Raw genomic sequence first — 19,357 nt, forward strand, 5'->3', positions numbered from 1 at the left:
GAGTTGGTTACTTAACCAACAGAGCCACCCAGGTGCCTGTTAGACTTTTTTTTAAGATGCTAGAAAAAGCATGTTTCAATCTGTTGATAGAATTTAAAATCCAATTTCCCCCTCCTTTATTGGATTTACTTAGGACACTATACCTATGTGTTAATGAGGCTTACGAGTAGCTGCCCATTTAGTTACTAAAAGTACTTACCGCTGTTTTTATTCATGGCTATGCAAGAAAGCAAGAGGAAAAGTATCAGTAGTAAGTAGTATTGGAAAACTAAGAAAGGAGGGACAAACTGAACAGGAGAATTAAATTGCTGCAGTCATATAAGTTTAAATTCTAAAAGCCTAAGGAAGATTTTAGGGGATTGTTGGTTTGGTTTTTCTTTTCAAACTTTGGCCCATGTGGTTCCCCTATGGGTTTCACGATGGGCTTCAGTGTAGTCTATAAACTCCCTTAAACTATTCTGAATGATATATGTAAATCTTTTTCTAGGGTTAATTCCATAAGTGATTTTAAACATTTTCCTTCATCATAGGACAAAGGTACTAAAGTAAATTAACAGTTGTCAGAATAGATTGGTGAAATGTATATTTCAATAAAAATATCTTCAAAAGTAGATAAGTGAGGGGCACCTGGCTGGCTCAGTCATATAGAGCATATGACTCTTGATCTCATGGTCATGAGTTCAAACCCCATGTTGGGCATAGAGATTACTTTAAAAAAAAAAAATACATAAAAGTTAAAAAGCGAAAGCTTGAGTGTTTCATTGATAAGTTTTCCTATACGGTGGGAAAGACCATTGGCATCTGTTATCAGAGCACTAATTTTCCAAAGTACTAACAAGTCACATAGTGTAGTGGTTAAGAGTTAAGACCGGTTCCAGATCCAGAGTAAGTAGGTTCAGGTAACAGTTCTGCCAGTCACTGGTTTTTAGAAGTGGTTTTAAGCAAGTTAAATTTCTCCCTACCCCAGTTTTTGCATCTGTGAAAGTGTGAAATGAGCTTACGGTACCTGCTCATGAAGGCTTCATGCTAGCTATGGCCACTGTACTATTAGTTCCGTATATGTGAAGGTGACACCTCTTTTTCCCCTGTCTCTTTAAAGCCCTTCAAAAGATTCCCGTGTATTCAGAGCCAAGCAAAATCAAGACATGGAAATTAAGAGTCTGCAACAGAAGTTAAACTTCATGTTCTATAATCATGTATAATAATTCCCATTTTTTCCCTGAAGTTATCCAGAGCACTTTATTTAGGGAGTACCATAGCAATTAGGTACCTCTGCTTCATCATGAATTACCTTATTTGTAGTTTCCAAAAACAAGCACCCAAATAATTGTCACAAGAGTGAATCTCACCTCTTAACAGATGGGGTCATTGAGCCAAAAGACAGATTTGTGTGACTTGACTACAGAACCACAAGGATTTTAAGATACCTGGTCTAGTTCTGTGCCTAACAGTTTATTTAAAGTCTTAAATTTAGTTAACCATAAGCTGGCTCACTTAATACTGTTGTATATCAATATGCATCACTTATGTGGTAAATATGTGAATCAAGGCCTTTGGCTCAGCTAATCACATTTTCTCCCATAAAACTTTTGAGCTGTGGGTTTTACTGTTGTTAAGGAACCTGAACAGGTCCCCTTCTTGTCATTAGATACAAGAGAACTGAAATTGGTTGCAATTGTAAGCAGTAAACATTTGTTGGAATGGTTCCATGACTTAAGCATTGTTTAAAAGTCTAATAAAGTAACTTCCTTTGTAATAACGCATTACTGTGGGCTTTTGTTATCTCCATTGTGCAAAGGACACAACTGACTTGGAAAAACATGCTTAGAGTCAGTATTTGGTGGGGAGCGTTGAGATTGCGACCCCAGATCTGTTCCATTCAAAAGACCCTGCTCTTAACCACTCTGCCTTGGTTTCCTAATTCATTCCCGGTTGCCGTAGTTCTCATCCGGGGAAGAGTCCTTTTTCTTCCCTCTCTCAGAAGTTTAGCCCTGGATCATCAGGAGTCTCTGTGGCCTCTCCATCTGTTGAGAAAGGCTGCGATGCAGTCAGCTGGCAGAGGGGATCACTCTTTAGGGAACAGCTGCTTCAGATCTTGGAGGCACGAATATTCAGGACCGGATTTTAGCCGAGTTCTCCAATACTGCTAATTTCCAAAATACATCGCCATTTTCCAAAATACCGCTTAAAGAGAGAATGAAGACATTGCGGACTCCCTCACCCCACAACGGCAAATATATAAGAAGTGAGCTCATTTACACTAAGAATTACGTCCGGATTATTCTGAGGCGATCACGGGGCTCCACGGCTGCCTACGGTCTTTAAAGCGGCTCCAGATCGATCCCTCCAGACGATGATATTCCCCAGTGACAGCCTCTCTCGTGTCTAGCAGTCTGCACACCTGTGACTCTGAGTGTTTGCGATCAGGAGTTCGCTGTTTGTCTTCCCTACTACCACCGCACGCCGCACTCTGCCGTTGGCTCTCGAGAACTGGGCGGGATTTGCAGTTGTAGGAATCTGAAACTGCTCACTGCGCAGGCCCTCCCCCCCCCCCCCCAGCTTCACCCAGAGAGCAAGGGGGGGACAGGCAGAGGGTGTGGACCGGCTCGGACTCCAGACAGCCACCGGCCTCCCCACCCCTCCCTAGAAAGGCTCGGGAAGTCAGCCGCCGCACCAGACACACAGCACAGCACCAGCGTCAGGCTGCCGAGGCCAGGGCCGGTCCGGCGGGCGTGCGCACGCGCACCGGCGCGCGCCGGCCGTCGGTCACGTGGCCCGCGGCCAGGGCTCGCGAAGCCGGAAGTGTCCCGAGGCGCAAGGAGGCCGCGGGAGCCCGCTGGCGGTGGCGCGACGGAGGCCGGGCGCGGTAAGTGGGGTTGGCGCGGGCGGAGGGGCCGAGCCGCGCGGGGCACGGGTAGCGAGGTGGGCACGGGCTCGCGCCGAGCGCTTCCGCCCCCTGTGGGCAGCGGGGATGCTGAGTCAGAGCGGGGGCGGGGCGGGCGACCCGAGAAGCCCTGCACGACCCGAGGCCGAGCCCTCCCCGGACCTCGACTAGGTGGACGCCCCCCCCACCCCGGGTGTCTGGGGCGTCCGAAACCCGGTGGAATGGTCGCGCGGGCCCGGTCCCTTCCATCTCTACTCCTCGCCCCCTGGCCGGCCCTCTGACCGGGGCCCTCCCGGGTCAGCGTATAGCGACGTTGGGCAGGAAGAAAGAGGCCGTGCCCGTTACCGGGTCTGGGCCCTGGCCGCGCTGCAGAGACGGATTCCTCTTTTCCTTGGAGTTGGACCGCTTCTACCCCTCTTTATGAGCGTTGACACGATCGTCACTGTTTGAATGGATTGGTTTTTCAGATGATTCAAAAGAGACGTTTCGTTTGGGTTTTAGTGATGATGACGGCGGGGATTGACTAACCGGAAGCTGGAAGCAGACGTTTATTAATATATACACCTATAATGTAAATTCCCAAACATTCCCTTTGGGAAATGCCTTACGGGGTTGTTTTCCAGTCCGTTTCCCAGGTGTTTTTCAGTAGGTGGCCTCAAAACAAGGTCTACCCGTTAACTGTCCAGTACATAACCAAAAACCGAGTGTTGTTGTTTTTTTGTTTTTTTGTTTTTTCCACTCTAGAACCCTGAATTATTTAACATAGTGGTAGAGTTTGAAAATCCTTGAACTTTGCCCGCATGCCTGTCACCAAACCTGTTCTCATCTATGGACGAATAATAACTTTCGTTTTTGGACGGTGTAAGGAAGTAGGCTTAAGGCAGAGTCACTAGTAACATACTTGTTGAGTGCTTGCCTGTAGTGTATCAAGATTTATAAAGCATACACCTTGTGGATGTGCTGAGTCATGTTTTAGCATGCTGTTATTGTGGGTTTATTGGAAGGTAGTCACCAAAAGACATTTCCCCCTGATGACTGTGAAACTAGTCTGCTATCTTCATGTAGAGAAGCAGATATCTGAGCTGATCAATGTGTTTATATTTATTCACTAGGTACATATAGGTACCTAACGACACTGTTTTCCATTACAGTCATCTCAGCACAGTTACAGCAATTAGGGAAGGGTTTTCATTATTGACAAGTATTTGTAAATATTGAAAAGATAGTTGAGGAGTTTATTGTTATTACCTCAGCTGACAAAGGTGTATCCCTTACTTGTAAAAAATGAATCTTATTTTTATTGCTTATTTGCAATGAAGTGCTGTATATAACATTCCTTATCTAAATTAGATGGGTGGTAAAATTATATATCTTAGTATATCAAAGATTGTTGAAAATTGGCCATTCTTTATGTTCCTAATCTTTCTTGGAATATTGGCAGTCATTAGTTCATCACCGAATTCTAACGGAGTTCAGAGGGGTATTAAGATCCCTTTTGATCTGATATTACAGCACATTTAAGGTGGCATGGTGAGACTAGGGTTTATGCTACTTAGCATACCTGATTTTTATTCCAATGGGGAGCTCAAATATTTTAATATCCTTATAGTTATATAGCTTTCCAGTATTAAAGGACAAGGCTAGGGGTGTTGCTTTTTTCTTAAGTCAACTTTTTAGAGCAGTTTTAGGTTTATGGCAAAATTAAGCAGAAGTTACAGAGATTTTACTTAATATATAATAGTCTGCACTTGCATGCATAGATAGCTTCCACTTGCTCATTTTTTAAGACTTGATAATATACACTTAGTATGTGTCTGTTTTTATACTTGGAGATTGGAGAAACTATCCTTAAATTAATTTCAGGAGAGTTAGTAACTTTTCAGGTATAAAAAACCTTGCACCTTTCCATTATGATTGTCAGGTGCTATGCAGATGAAATTTTAAGCTATGGAAATGTTATGCCATGGCAACAGTTGTTTTCATTGTGTAACCCTGCCCTTAAGGAAACAAAGTAGTTCTTTTACTGTCTGTTATATTGTACATTGTTGCTTTATTTTAAAACACTTTATAATTCATCATTGATCAATCTTTCAAAACATTTGAAGGAGAGAAGTGGCCAGTATCACTCTGACAGAGGTAAAATTAGAAGGGAAATAGATATTTCTGTAGCCCTGTGATAAATGAATTAAAGTGAATATATGTCATCAGTTAATGTTTTTTTCAGAGCCCAGCCAGCATTTTAGCCTTTAATGTTGTTGGAAACTTAGATTGTTACATTAGACTGTGTGCTTCAAGTTAGCAATAACTAAGGGGTGATCTTACTTGAGACTAAAAGGATCTAACATTTGTTCCTCAAATGTGTTATTCCCTTAAAACAAACATGCAATTTTTTTTTCTCTTAGTTTAATAAGAAGATCTCCTGACCAAGCCGAGATGCAGAGCACCTCTAATCATCTGTGGCTTTTATCTGATATTTTAGGCCAAGGAGCTACTGCAAATGTCTTTCGTGGAAGGCATAAGGTTGGTTCAAAGAAAACCCTGAAGACTTTTTAGCACTGTGTATGTACTCTTCTGAGAAGCACTCTTGTACTAAGATGTGAGACTTGATGTTTTTGGTCATACTGTCTAAAGAGAGTACCTGTTCGTGTGGTTATTTCAAGTATAGCTTGTGTCCGAGTCAGTGATGTCTGCCCAGTGGTGGCAGAGGTTATGTGTTGAGAGTGGGGAAAATAAAGAGACTAGGAAGATTCATGTTCTACCTTCTGATTCTTTTCCCAACCTAGGCCTCCGGTGGTAGTGAGTGATCTCCCTAACAAGTTGGGTATGTCGGTGTACCAGACTGGACTACAGATGAGGGAGAAATACTGGGAGGCAGATGTATGGTTTGAGGGGAATCCACAGATGATGCTGATATGCTGTCCAATAGCTTCATGCCCCGATAAACAGCACCCTGCAAGGTAGCTTAGAATCAAATGAGATTATCAGCAAGGAGTCCACGTTTAAAAGGTATGAGGTAGCCAGAACTTGTTAGTGGAAGTGAAAATAGAATAAGAGGGCTAATCTTGGAGGCACTTCAAGAACCAAAAAGATTTTCTGTCAGATTCGATATTGGAGGATGAAATTAAAGATAATTAATATAATTTAAAGTGAAGAAATGTAAGGGGCACCTGGGTGGCTCAGTCAGTTAAGCATCGGACTTGGGCTCAGGTCATGGTCTCACGGTTTATGGGTTCGAGCCCTTCGTCAGCCTCTGCCCTGACAGCTCAGAGCCTGGCGCCTGCTTCTGATTCTGTATCTCCCTCTCTCTGCCCCTCCCCTGCTCGCACACACGCTCTCTATCTCAAAAATAAATAAATGCTAATTTTTAAAAATTAGAAAATAAAGAAGTTAAAGAAATTTAAGATCATTAGAGCTGTTCTGGGAGGGAAGCTGGAGTAGAAAATTCCTTTATAATGCAAATAATCCACTAATTTTTCAACACTTTGAATTTGTTTTGAGCTTGATTTTCAGAGCCTTTTAAATTCTTATTTTGAGAAACCAGAGCTTTAAGTATTTTAGTAAGGAGGAATTTCTTCATATTTTCCTGTAGCCTTGGTGATTACCAATCAGTTCTGTCCGTAACAGTGAGATAAGCATTCAGAGGGGAGGGACTGTTTCCTCTGGGGAGAGATTATGACTGTAAACAGTCTCTGTGGTTCATAGAGAATGAATCAGAAGTGTCCTACAGAGAGCTTTTAGCCTTTTTCTCTCTTCCAGAATTATCCACTGGTACTGGTCCTTGATCAAATTTGTTGTCTTTGTGTCCATTGTGATCAACTTTGGGTATTCCTATCCTAGAAATTGTTTTTGCTTTGTGCCCTGTGCCAAGAAGAAGAGGTGGCTGGCGACACAAGGTTTAGCGTTGAGACTACATCTGATTGTCTGTCTTCCTATGACCCACATTAACAGATTTTAATAGTCACTTGGTATGTGACAGGCACTGTGATGAACCTGGTGAACATAACTGCAAATGATGCACAGTTCCTTCCCACAGAGAGTTTTGGGTTTAGTAGCAAGGTTGTCAGTTGGAGACTGATAGAATGATAGGTAGTCAATAGTGATAGAGATTGGGTGAGGCATATTTAAAGTGCCTGGTGCTCGTAAATATTTCATTGATTCTGGTCCTCTTTCCCTACTTAGATACTCAGTGCCCTCCTTTTAAGTTCCTATATATAGTAGGCATTCTGTAAATGTTGAATGAATGAATGAGGACAGATTAGACTACCCTAAAACAACCCAAATTCTTCCTCAAAGGAAACAAAAATGTACTTTATCCAATATAGTCAGAAAGCCTAAAATAAGGATTTGAGAGGCATAGGAATTTACTTAAAAGATTGTGAAGACTCAGTTTAGTATTCAGTCCATAATACTCTTCCCAGGGATATATTTTAAGAAACCGTGTTTGTTCTCAGTGACATTAATTTCAAAGAATTAGGGCTATACCCGAAAATCCTACTTGCTTTTAATAACTGCTTAAGGATTTTTTAACCATGATATTAGGTAGGCCCTTTCATGTTATTGCCTAGAATGACCAGGTTTCCAAATTTACTATTTGTCCTTCAGAGTATGTTACCTACTTTGTCTTTTTCATGGAGTTGCTTATAGTTACTAATGTGTGTGACAGGTGTGTGTGTGTGTGTGTGTGTGTGTGTGTGTGTGTGTGTGTGTGATACCCATGGGGGAGCTAAAGGGAAGAGAGCTGTAGGAAGGATGTGGTGATCTGCATATGTGTGTACAAGTGACTCGTGAACACCATAGGTTTGAACTGTGTGGGTCTACTGACATGTGGATTTTTTTTCAATAAGTACAGTATAGTACTGGAAATATGTTTTCTGTTCCTTATGACTTCTTAGTAACATTTTCTTTAATCTAGCTTACTTTATTGTAAGAATGTAACATACAACGTATGTTATAGAAACATAACATACAAAATATATGTTTTTGTTAAGGTTTCCAGTCAGCAGTAGGCTGTTAGTAGTTAAGTTTTTGGAGAGTCAAAGTTATACGTGGAATTTCGACCACATGGAGGGTTGACGCCTCTAACCCTCATGTCTTTCTGAGGTCAACTTTATATATACACGTAGATCTCTAAATATTATTCATATTCCCTTTGACTTAGGGACAGTGAATGATAGATGACTGTGCAGTTGAATAAATGGAAAACAATAGATTCCCAACTGTTGTGCCAATAATCTCACAGTTATGATATAGACTACAGAAGTTTGGAAAATGCTAGCCTTGAACTCAGTGGGCACTTTGCAACATTATATTATTTTCCCTGATTGCTCCTCTGATAGGATTATCCTAATTTTAGACTACGTTGAAGACAGGAATCCTCAAGCAAAATCTTGGTGGTACACGTTGGGTCGTATAGATTTGACAGTGTTCTTATTCTGGTTGAACAAATGGAAAAACTGTAATTTGATTGTGGTTCAGTTGTTATTCTCTTTTCATATTGTCTGAAAATGGTCAGTGGACGTTTTCTCTGGAAAAAAATATATGTGTCTTTGGTGTGAGGGGAGGACAAGGGTGAGGGAGTTGTGATCACGGCACATGGATGGTGGTCTCCAAATAGTGATCTTGAAGAGAGATTGTGAAGCAGTTAAATGGTTTTAAGAAAAAAAGATCATGAGGTTCTGAGGTGAGAAACAGATCATGAGGTTCTGAGGTGAGAAACAGATCATGAGGTTCTGAGTGAGAAAAAGGTCAAGAAGTTCTAGGGTGCCTGTGTGGCTCAGTCAGTTAGGCATCCGACTCTTGGTTTTGGCTCAGGCCATGATCTCCTGGTAGGTGAGAACGGGCTCCGTGCTGGCAGTGCAGAGCCTGCTTGGGATTCTCTCTGTCTCTCTCTCTGCCCTTCTCCTGCTCGTGCTCTCTCTCTCTCTCAAAATAAATAAAACTTAAAAAAAAAAAAAAGATCATGAGGTTCTGAGGTGATCATGGCTGTCAGCAGTGGGAAAGCTGTAGAGAGAGCACAGAGATCCTGACAGATGGGAAGCCATGAAATATCTTTAGGCAGGTGGTGCTCGAACCCCAAATTCAAAGAGGAAATGATCTTTCCACTTGCTCCAGGGAAGTTCAACCTTGCATTATGGGAAAAGTAAGATTTAACTCCGAGAATCTGGATTGACCACCAAGGAGATTGCTTAGATTAGAGTGATTGGAAGGAGATGCGAGGGTCTGGAAGAGAGCTTAAAGTCAGGTTAATATGAAGAACATAGGTAATGTGTATCTGAAATGAAGCTTATGTTTGTACCTCGAAAAGTCCCTCCCAGCCAGAAGGGTGCATTGTCATTTTCTGTGTAATCTACTTCAGTGTGCTGTGAGAGTGGGTGCTGCAGGTACATCCACAGAGAAGAGGAAATACCTTTGATCCTCTAAGAGAAGGCTTTGTGAAGAAACAATCTGCCCTCGTCATCTAGGTGAAGTCGCAGAAAGTTCTCCAAGGCAGCAGTGGTGCAATCCAATGACGATACTCTACTTGAACCCGACCGACTCCAACTCCTACTTCCACTCGCATATCCACACACACAGCGTTGCATAGAGGGGGTGTTTCTTAACAATTAATTTCATTACTTTGAGATCCTAATGAAATTTCCTATGTGGAATGTGGTTTTCAATCTCTCTTTTTCTGTTTTGTTTAGTTTTTAAATTATGAGGCCCAGGAGAAACCCTTGTGAGTTCCCCTTTTTTTTCTTTTTGATTTTTTTTTTTTTAATCTTTATTCATTTTTGCCAGAGAGAAAGAGATACACACACACAGTGTGAGTGGAGGAGGGGCAAAGAGAGAGGGAGACACAGAATCTGAAACAGGCTCCAGGCTCTAGGCTCTGAGCTGTCAGCACAGAGCCTGACGTGGGGCTCGAACTCACAAGCCATGAGATGAGCCAAAGTTGGATGCTCAACTGACTGAGCCACCCAGGCACCCCCTGCCCCCACTTTCTTATCTAAAATATACTTTCACATTTGGTATTATTAAAGCTCTTTTTTTTCTTACATGTGAAGGACTATCTTTGCCTCGTGTATCATAACAGAAGCTTTTTCCCCCCCCAATATTCATTCATTTATTCATTCATTTTTAAGTGGGCTCTAGGCCCAATATGGGGCTTGAACTCATGACCCCAAGATCAAGAGTTGCCTGCTATACCAACTAGGCTAGCCAGGCACCTCTGGAAGTGTTTTTAATATGAAAGAAAATAGCCATTTCTTCATTCCAAAGCATACCATTTGAAAGAGATTTGGAGCAGTTGATTGACTGATTTTAGCTTTAAAAACAAGTGAAGTGGGCGCCTGGGTGGCTCAGTCATTAAGCACCTGGCTTTGGCTCAGGTCACCATCTCACAGTTCCTGAGTTTGAGTCCCACATCAGGTGAGCTCAGGCTCCACTTTGGTGAGCCTTGCTTCTCAATCTCTCTCTTTCTCTCCCCCTCTCTCCTTCCCTCCCTCTCTCTCTGTCTCTCTCTGTCCCTCACTCACTTGCTGTCTCTCAAAAAAATAAATAAAAATAAAAACAAATGAAGAGCCCTAATAGAATTACCTATGCTTAAAAATATTTAACTGTCCTATGGGGCACCTGGGTGGCTCCACTGGTGAGCATCTGACTCTTGATTTCGGCCCAGGGCATGATCTCACAGTTCGTGAGATTGAGCCCTGCCTTGGGCTCTGTGCTGGCAGCTTGGGATTCTCTCTGTCCCTCTCTCTCTGCCCCTTCCCCTCCCCTTCTCTCAAAAAAAATATATATATATATATATTTAGGTGTTCTATAAGAAAGGTAAATTGCTATCTAGTTCTGATGGCAGCTTTATTTATTTATATTTTATTTCTATTTTAATATTTATATTTTAAATAAAATATATTTTATATTTTAAATATTTATATTTTAAATAAAACCTTTCTCTCTCTCTCTCTCTCTCTCTCTCTCTCTTTTTTTAGAAAACTGGTGACTTATTTGCTATCAAAGTATTTAATAACATAAGCTTCCTTCGTCCAGTGGATGTTCAAATGAGAGAATTTGAAGTGTTAAAAAAACTCAATCACAAAAATATTGTCAAATTATTTGCTATTGAAGAGGAGGTAAGTAGTAATACTTTAGTTAATCTTCTCATGTTTGTTGTAGTTATTGCAATTTAGAAATGACCCAATGTAAAAAATTGTTTTATAAACAATGAGTTTTTTGTTAATGGTGAAAATTACAGTTCATATAACCAAATACTGTGTCCTCAAAGATTCTTGAGGAGATATAACGATGGAAGTATCATGGAATCAGAAAAGGTAGCATAAGAAATAAGAGTATAGAATATGGTTACCAGCATTTTACTAAAAACTAAGTGAAGTTAAATTGACATAATTCTATTTTTTTTTTATAATGTTTATGTATTTTAGAGAGAGAGAGAGAGAGAGTGTGCAGTGTTGGGAGGGACAGAGAGAAGGGGAGACACAGAATCCGAAGCAGGCTCCAGGGTCCGAGCTGTCAGCACAGAACCTGATGCAGGGCTCGAACCCATGAACCCTGAGATCATGACCTCAGCTGAAGTTGGACACTTAACCAACTGAGCCACCCACGTGCCCCATGAAATCATCATAATTCTGAAAGTAACGAGTCAATACAAAGAAGGCTTTGTAAAAGGATAAAAATCCTAGGAATCCAGAAATTTATATAACATAGAGCGTATATACTATATATATTAATACAGTATGTTAAGGATAGGACTGACTTTAGGGAGAAACAATGAAAATAAGAATGTCGTTAGGAAAATTAGAAGTAATGGAAATAGAAATCTAGTTTAATCCCCTTAGACATGGGTAATCAATAAAATCACACTTTTTGAATAATAGTTTGGCAGTTTATACTCCTTATAATAGTGATTTCATTTTTAGTGAGTACTTCCTTTTAGGAACTAATCAGAAATGTAAATTACAGTTTTATGCACAAAGATGTTCATACTGCCCTGTTTATAATAAAGAATGGTTAAATAAGTTAGAATATATGATAGATACTCAGTTTGCTATACTCCATGCTAAGAGCGTAGCCCTTCAGACTGCCTCCTCTGTTCAAGACTTTTTGACCCCAGCTGCTGCAGAAGAGTTTGGCATACTGCACAGTTGGAGAGAACAGTCCCCACAAGACTGTGCTCATTCAGACGCTGGCTGTGAACTCAGGGGTCCCTGAGGCTGTTTGGTCATCACTTGACCGGGTCAAGTCTGGAGCTCCCCGTGACTGTCCCCAGGTTTGGTAATTTGCTAGAAGGTTGAAGGACTCACAGAACTCGGGAAAGCTCTATCCTTACAGTTCGTTTTATTGTAGCGAAAGGATACGACTTAGAACTAGTCACAGGAAGAAATTCGTAGGCGGATTCCAAACATGAGTCTTCCTTGTCCTCGTGGATACATTACCCTCCTGGCCTTGATGTATGACAGTATGCACAGAGCGTCGCTAGCCTTGGAAACTCACTAGAGCTTTTGATGTCTACACTTTTTATTGGGACTCCATCACATACTGCCTACGTGGCTGCCCTTTCCAGAGTTTCAGGCCAACCCCTTCAGTCTCCATTTCCTCTGGAAGTTGAAGTGGATGTGTGCATCCTAAAACCCCCATTATAAATTACATTATTAGACTGTTATGTGGCCAGAGCTCCCAAAGAAAGACACTTCTGGCACACAAGATACTCCAGAGGTCTAGTGATCACCTCCCAGTTGCCCAGGGCAGACAAAGGCCTGACCTTTCTTGGGGTAGAATTTATTCTTCGCTACACAGTAGTTAAGCAGTAATGAAGAGATGTTTACCAAAATTTGAATCACCTGGGAACATGTTTGTGTATAATATTACGTGAGAAAAATAGGATTAAAACATACATGCAGTATGATCCTGAATGTACGGTAGGTATCATGTACAAATAGTGTTATGTATCTATAGTGTGGTTCGATATATAGGAAAAAGGCTAAAAGGAAGTGCACCAAAATATTAGCGTAATTATCTCTGGTGATGGAATTATGGATATTTCCCAGATTTTCAACAATCAGCATATATTATTTCATTGTCTAAAAACAACAGTCTTGGGGTGCTTAGTCGGTTAAGTGTCAGCTCTTGATTTTGGCTCAGATCATGATCTCACAGTTTGTGAGATTAAGCTGTCAGTGCAGAGCTTGCTTGGAATTCTCTCCCTCCCTCTCTTTCTGCCCTTTCACCACTTGCGCACTCTCAAAATAAACATTAAAAAAAAAAAAAAACAACAAAGTTAAAAATAATTTAAAAATAATGCATTTTAAAAAATTTAAAAAAAAAGGATACAAAATTAGAGATAAATACTGGATTTTAAGACTTATAATCACATTTTCAAGTTCCTGAAGCTGTTATGAAATTGGTTATGAATTGTTATGAATTGTTTTTCCCTCTGAAGCTGTTATGAAATTGATGGTATATCTTACAATCGGTGGTACATGAAAATCAACATTTAAAACAAATGAGCAGACTAGAACTTTGCTACAAGAGGGACCACTCAGCCATTCTGCCATCTTTTTGTTTTTAAGGCTAGAACTCTATTCCTTGAAGTAAAAGTACTTGTCCTGAGAAGAATTTCAGGTGTTAAGAGATTTGTTAGAAGATTAGTGTCCTAAATGTACTATTATGTATTAGGAATTAAAGATAGTTTTCAAAGAACCATTATAACGGTGTAGCAGTGATTTTTCTAATTCAGATTTAGCCAGCTTTCATTGTCTTCAAACATAAATCCAGTAGGAATTTACAAGATGTTGATTGTTATGTGCATATGGTCAGTAAATATTTAACAAATTCCAGGTAAAGCAGTTCACAGTGCCTTCATCATTGTAATAAATTCCACATTTAAGTGAAATTAGATAACTATTGGCATATAATAAAAACTTATTTTTATATTGAGTCCCAATCAGTGATTTTTTTTTTTTTCAGACAACAACAAGACATAAAGTACTTATTATGGAATTTTGTCCATGCGGAAGTTTATACACTGTTTTAGAAGAGCCATCTAATGCCTATGGACTACCAGAGTCTGAATTTTTAATTGTTTTGCGAGATGTGGGTACGTTTGTTTACATGATTTTATAGATCTGTGTAAATACAATTTAATCATACAAGAATTTTTAAAAAGTAATCTATTCAAAACCAAAGACCTTTATGCAGTGCTCTCTTAGATCTGACCCTAAGAGCACAAGTACAAAAAGAAAAAATAGATAAATTGGAACTTCATCAACATTAAAAACTTTGTGTTTCAAAGGACAACATCAAGTAAGTGAAAAAACAACCCATAGAATGAGAGGAAATATTTGCAAATCATTTATCTGATAAGGAACTTTTTTTTTTCCAACATAATACTTAATTTTATTTGTTTTAATTTACATCCAAATTAGCATATAGTGCAACAATGATTTCAGGAGTAGATTCCTTAATGCCTCTTACTCGTTTAGCCCATACCCCCTCCCACACCTTCTCCAGTAACCCTCTGTTTGTTCTCCATATTTATTAGTCTCTTATGCTTTGTCCCCCTCCCTGTTTTTATATTATTTTAGTTTCCCTTCCCTTATGGTCATCTGTTTTGTCTCTTAAAGTCCTCATATGAGTGAAGTCATAGGATATTTGTCTTTCTCTGACTAATTTCACTTAGCATAATACCCTCTGGTTCCATCCATGTAGTTGCGAACGGCAAGATTTCATTCTTTTTGATTGCTGAATATTATTCTATTGTATGTATACATATATATACCACATCTTCTTTATCCATTCATCCATTGATGGACATTTTGGCTCTTTCCATACTTTGGCTATTGTTGATAGTGCTGCTGTAAACATGGGGGTGCATGTGTCCCTTCAAAACAGCACACCTGTATCCTTTGGATAAATATCTAGTAGTGCATTGCTGGGTCGTAGGGTAGTTCTGTTTTTAGTTTTTTGAGGAACCTCCATACTGTTTTCCAGAATGGCTGCACCAGCTTGCATTCCCACCAACAATGCAAAAGAGATCCTCTCTCTCCACATCCTCGCCAACATCTGTTGTGCCTGAGTTGTTAATGTTAGCCATTCTGACAGGTGTGAGGTGGTATCTCATTGTGGTTTTGATTTGCATTTCCCTGGTGATAATGTTTCTGTTAGCCATCTGGATGTCTTCTTTGGAGAAGTGTCTATTCATGTCTTTTGCCTATTTCTTCACTGGATTATTTGTTTTTTGGGTGTTGAGTTTGATAAGTTCTTTATAGATTTTGAATACTAACCCTTTATTTGATAATGTCGTTTGCAAATATCTTCTCCCATTCTGTCGGTTGCCTTTTAGTTTTGCTGATTGTTTCCTTCGCTGTGCAGAAGCTTTTTATTTTGATGAGGTCCCAATAAGGAACTTTTATTCTGACAACTTAATAAAAAGACAAATAACCCAATTTAAAAATGAGCAATGGAGAAAAGTAAGTAAGTAGGGAAATGCAAATCAAAACCACAAAGTGATGCCACTTCATCCCCAATAGCATAGCCAAAATCAAAAAGACAAAACAAAAGTGTTGCCAAGGGTGTGAAGAAGTTGGAGCACTTTATATAGCTGGTGGGATTGTAAAAATGTGCAGCCACTTTGGAAAACAGTCTAGCAGTTCCTCCAAAGATTAAACATATGACTTAGCAATTCCATTGCTAGATATTTACTTAGAAGAATTAAAAACATCCACACAAAAACTTGGACACGAGTGTTCATAATAGTCACAAAATGGAAAGAGCCCAAGTATCCATCAACTGATGAATAAACAAATGTGGTATATCCATACAATGGCATATTATCTGTTCATAAAAAAGACATAGGGGTGCCTGGCTGGCTCAGGTGATAGATCATGTGACTCTTGATCTTGGGGTTATGAGTTCAAGCCCCACGTTGGGCCTAGAGCTTACATTAAAAAAAACAGAGAAATATAGTAGTGATACATGCTGTAACATGGATACATTTTGCTAAGTGAAGGAAGGCAGACAACAAAAGGTCACAGTATTTATATGATTTCATTTATATGAAATGTCCAGAATAGACATATCCATAGAGACAGCAGATAAGTCATTGCCAGAGGTTTGAGGGGACGACAGAGTTGAGGACTAACTGCTAATGGCGTGGGGTTTCTTTTTGACATAATGAAAATGTTCTGAAACTAGTGATGGTTGTTTGACTTTGACTCTTCTGAAAACTACTCAGTTGTATACTTTAAAAGGCTGAATTTTATATGTGAATTTTACCTCAAGAAAGCTATTTTAAAAATTCAAATAAATAAATATATATATAGCAACTGAAGAGAATAATATCTTCTTGGAGAGAAATGAATCAGTATTTGAGGAATGAGTAAAGCCCAGTGATAAAGAAGGCATAAGGTTAGTGGGAGTTCTTGAACTTGGCATTGGAAGCAGTGTAGAGATTCTTTCAGTGAGGATAAAATAAGAGAAAATCGGGGCGCCTGGGTGGCTCAGTCGGTTAAGCGGCCGACTTCGGCTCAGGTCATGATCACACGGTCCATGAGTTCGAGCCCCGCATCGGGCTCTGTGCTGACAGCTCAGAGCCTGGAGCCTGTTTCAGATGCTGTGTCTCCCTCTCTCTGACCCTCCCCCGTTCATGCTCTGTCTCTCTCTGTCTCAATAAATAAACGTTAAAAAAAAAACACCAAAAAAAAAAACTTAAAAAAAAAATGAGAGAAAATCTATGCTGCAGCCTGTTTAACCTAGTAGAAGTTATAGATAATCAATGACTTCCCAAGTATACTGGTAGCCCTGAGTTTTCATAATTGAATGTGATACCTCTAAACTTATTTTCATAGGTTATATTTGGGCATTCATCTGTCAGCTGTCAGACGTTTCAAACTAGCATTTAGGGGCACTACCTACCGCCCAAAACAGGTTAATTTCAGCATTGTAGCCACCTCTACCCTTAAAAAAAAAGGAAAATGGCCTTTTTAGAATAGCTTTAAACATATGAGAAATAATATTCTTGGAAGCTAGTCTGACACTTTGCCTCTGTTACTTTTTTACTGTTTTATGTATTGAGTGCAGTTTACTTTTTTATGGAATTCTTTCCCCAAGGTAAAGAAATATGAAACTATGATGAAAGATTGGTATCTTTCTCAGGAATCATTATTCTTAAGTTTAGGCAGATTGCCCACATGTATATAATCAAAAGTAATTCAGGAAGTCATATGCTTAAGATCATTTTGTTCCATTTTCCTGATAATATTTAATTAAGAGAGATTGCACTCTTCCTTAGACCATATTGATCCTTATTCTAAAACTTTTTATTACTCAAATATGAGATAACATAAACATAAATACTATCTATTTCTTCTTTGGTAAAAATGACTTTGGACCAACTTATGGAAAAACATATTGAGTGAATATGAGTGAATGATGTCTGTGAATTTGATGCACACACACATAGATGCCTACATTATGATTTCCTTTGTTTTATTAAGTGGGTGGAATGAACCATCTACGAGAGAATGGCATAGTGCACCGTGATATCAAGCCAGGAAACATCATGCGTGTTATAGGGGAAGATGGACAGTCTGTGTACAAACTCACAGATTTTGGTGCAGCTAGAGAATTAGAAGATGATGAACAGTTTGTTTCTTTGTATGGCACAGAAGAATATTTGGTAAGTCATGCATCAGTAATTTATTTAAAGATGAATAGGTTATAAATACAGGTAACTGGTTAACCAGTTTACTATAAAATGTCTTAGTAACTTTTAGGACAAAACTTAAACTTTTTATTCTAATGAATTTGGTGTGTAATGAGGGAATTAGATATTGGCTTCTAAGGATGCTGTTATTTTTCTGTTGAAAATTCTTACATGAGTTTTAGGGGCACCTGGGTGGCTCAGTTGATTAAGCGTCTGACTTTGGCTCAGGTCACGATCTCATGGTTCATGGGCTCGAGCCCCACGTCAGTCTCTGCGCTGACAGCAGAGTCGACTTGGGATTCTTTCTCTCTCCCTCTCTCTCTGCCCCTTCCTCACTTGCGCATTCTCTCTCTCTCTCTCAAAATAAAGAAATAAACTTAAAAAAAATTCATATAAGTTTTTAACACTCTTAGGTTCTTTAATTTACTAATGCTGTGGATCTATATTAAAAGAAAAAAGCTGTATGTACACTTAAGAAGCATCTAGCTAGTAAATGCTCTTTTTTTTGATCAGAGCAGTTAATATATTACAAGCTTGTTATAATATCCCCTGTAGAGCAAAATTCATTATAATTCTGAAGCAGAAGATTCTATTCAGGGAGATTGGTTATTGAAAGACAGGACCATTAATAGAAGCACACAAAAATGAAATGTTTTTTAAAAGATCTAACTTAAACTGCTAGAAAGCTAGAAAAGCCCTGTGTTGAAACTGTTTGTGTTGGTGTGTTTGTGTGAAGTTAGTATAACGTTTGGAAAAGTTAAGAAAATATACTTTAAAATAAGTACATTTACTTTTTTGAGCAACCGCCATACTATTTTCCACAGTGTACCAATTTACTATCCCACCAACAGTACCTGAGAGTTCCCTTTTCTCCACATCCTTGCCAACATTTATTATTTCCTCTTTTTTTAATGTTTATTTATTTTGGGGAGACAGAGAGCATGTGCACATGCATGCAAGAGGTTGAGGGGGGAGAGACAGAATCTGAAGCAGGTTCTGCACTCACAGACTGTGAGATAATGACCTAAGCAGCTGGACATTTAACCAAGGGAGCCACCCAGGCCCTTTGTTATTTCTTCTGTTTTTATACTAGCCATTCTGACTGGTATGAGGTGATAATCTCCTGGTTTTGATTTGCATTTCCCTGACGATTTGTGATGTTGAGCATCTTTTCATGTGACCATTGGCCATATGTATGTCTTCTTCAGGAAAATGTTTTTTCAGGTCCCTTGCCCATTTATTAATTGGATTATTTTTGGGTTTTTGGTGTTGAGCTGTAGGAGTTTTTTTGTTTTTTTGATTTTTGTTTTTAGGATTTTAAGTAACCTCTCTACATTCAACCTGGGGCTCAAACTCACAACCCTGAGATCAAGAGTCGTATGCTCCACCGACTGAGCCAGCTGGGCACCCCCATATGAGTTCTTCATATGTCTTGGATATTAACCCTTTACCAGAGATATCATTTGCAATTACCTTCTCCCATTCAGTAGGTTGCCTTTACGATTTGTTGGTGGTTTCCTTTGTTGTGCAAAGCTTTTTATTTTAGTGTTTATTTTTGCTTTCATTTCCTTTGTGGTAACTACACTTACTGTGGTGAGTTTTGTGTAATGTATAGAATTGTTGAATCACTATGTTATACACCTGAAACTAATATAACAATGTATGTCAATTATATTTCACTAATAAAAATTTAAAACAAAAAGTCAGTACGTTTGACATGTAATCAGGAAGTTTATAATATATAGCTATCACTAATTGCTCATGGCTCTGGACTT

The 19,357-nt window shown here is 39.3% G+C and overlaps 1 protein-coding gene across 2 annotated transcripts in view; it reads left to right on the forward strand.

Annotated features, from left to right (window-relative positions):
* Nucleotides 1-2,766: 2,766 nt before the first annotated feature.
* The window catches only part of TBK1 (TANK binding kinase 1), a 50,051-nt gene continuing 33,460 nt past the window's right edge, over nt 2,767-19,357 (forward strand). Inside the window, exons 1-5 of one of the 2 annotated variants that reach the window (XM_042947069.1) lie at nt 2,767-2,866; nt 5,287-5,404; nt 10,855-10,995; nt 13,847-13,976; nt 17,374-17,555. In XM_042947069.1, the coding sequence (XP_042803003.1) occupies nt 5,318-5,404; nt 10,855-10,995; nt 13,847-13,976; nt 17,374-17,555 (540 nt within the window). In that variant the 5' untranslated portion in view covers nt 2,767-2,866; nt 5,287-5,317. Of the gene's footprint in view, nt 2,867-2,929; nt 3,456-5,286; nt 5,405-10,854; nt 10,996-13,846; nt 13,977-17,373; nt 17,556-19,357 lie in introns of those variants that run through there. The other variant, XM_042947070.1, reaches the window with a different exon arrangement.

Source organism: Panthera leo, chromosome B4 (assembly GCF_018350215.1).
Source record: "Panthera leo isolate Ple1 chromosome B4, P.leo_Ple1_pat1.1, whole genome shotgun sequence".
Taxonomy (NCBI): domain Eukaryota; kingdom Metazoa; phylum Chordata; class Mammalia; order Carnivora; family Felidae; genus Panthera; species Panthera leo.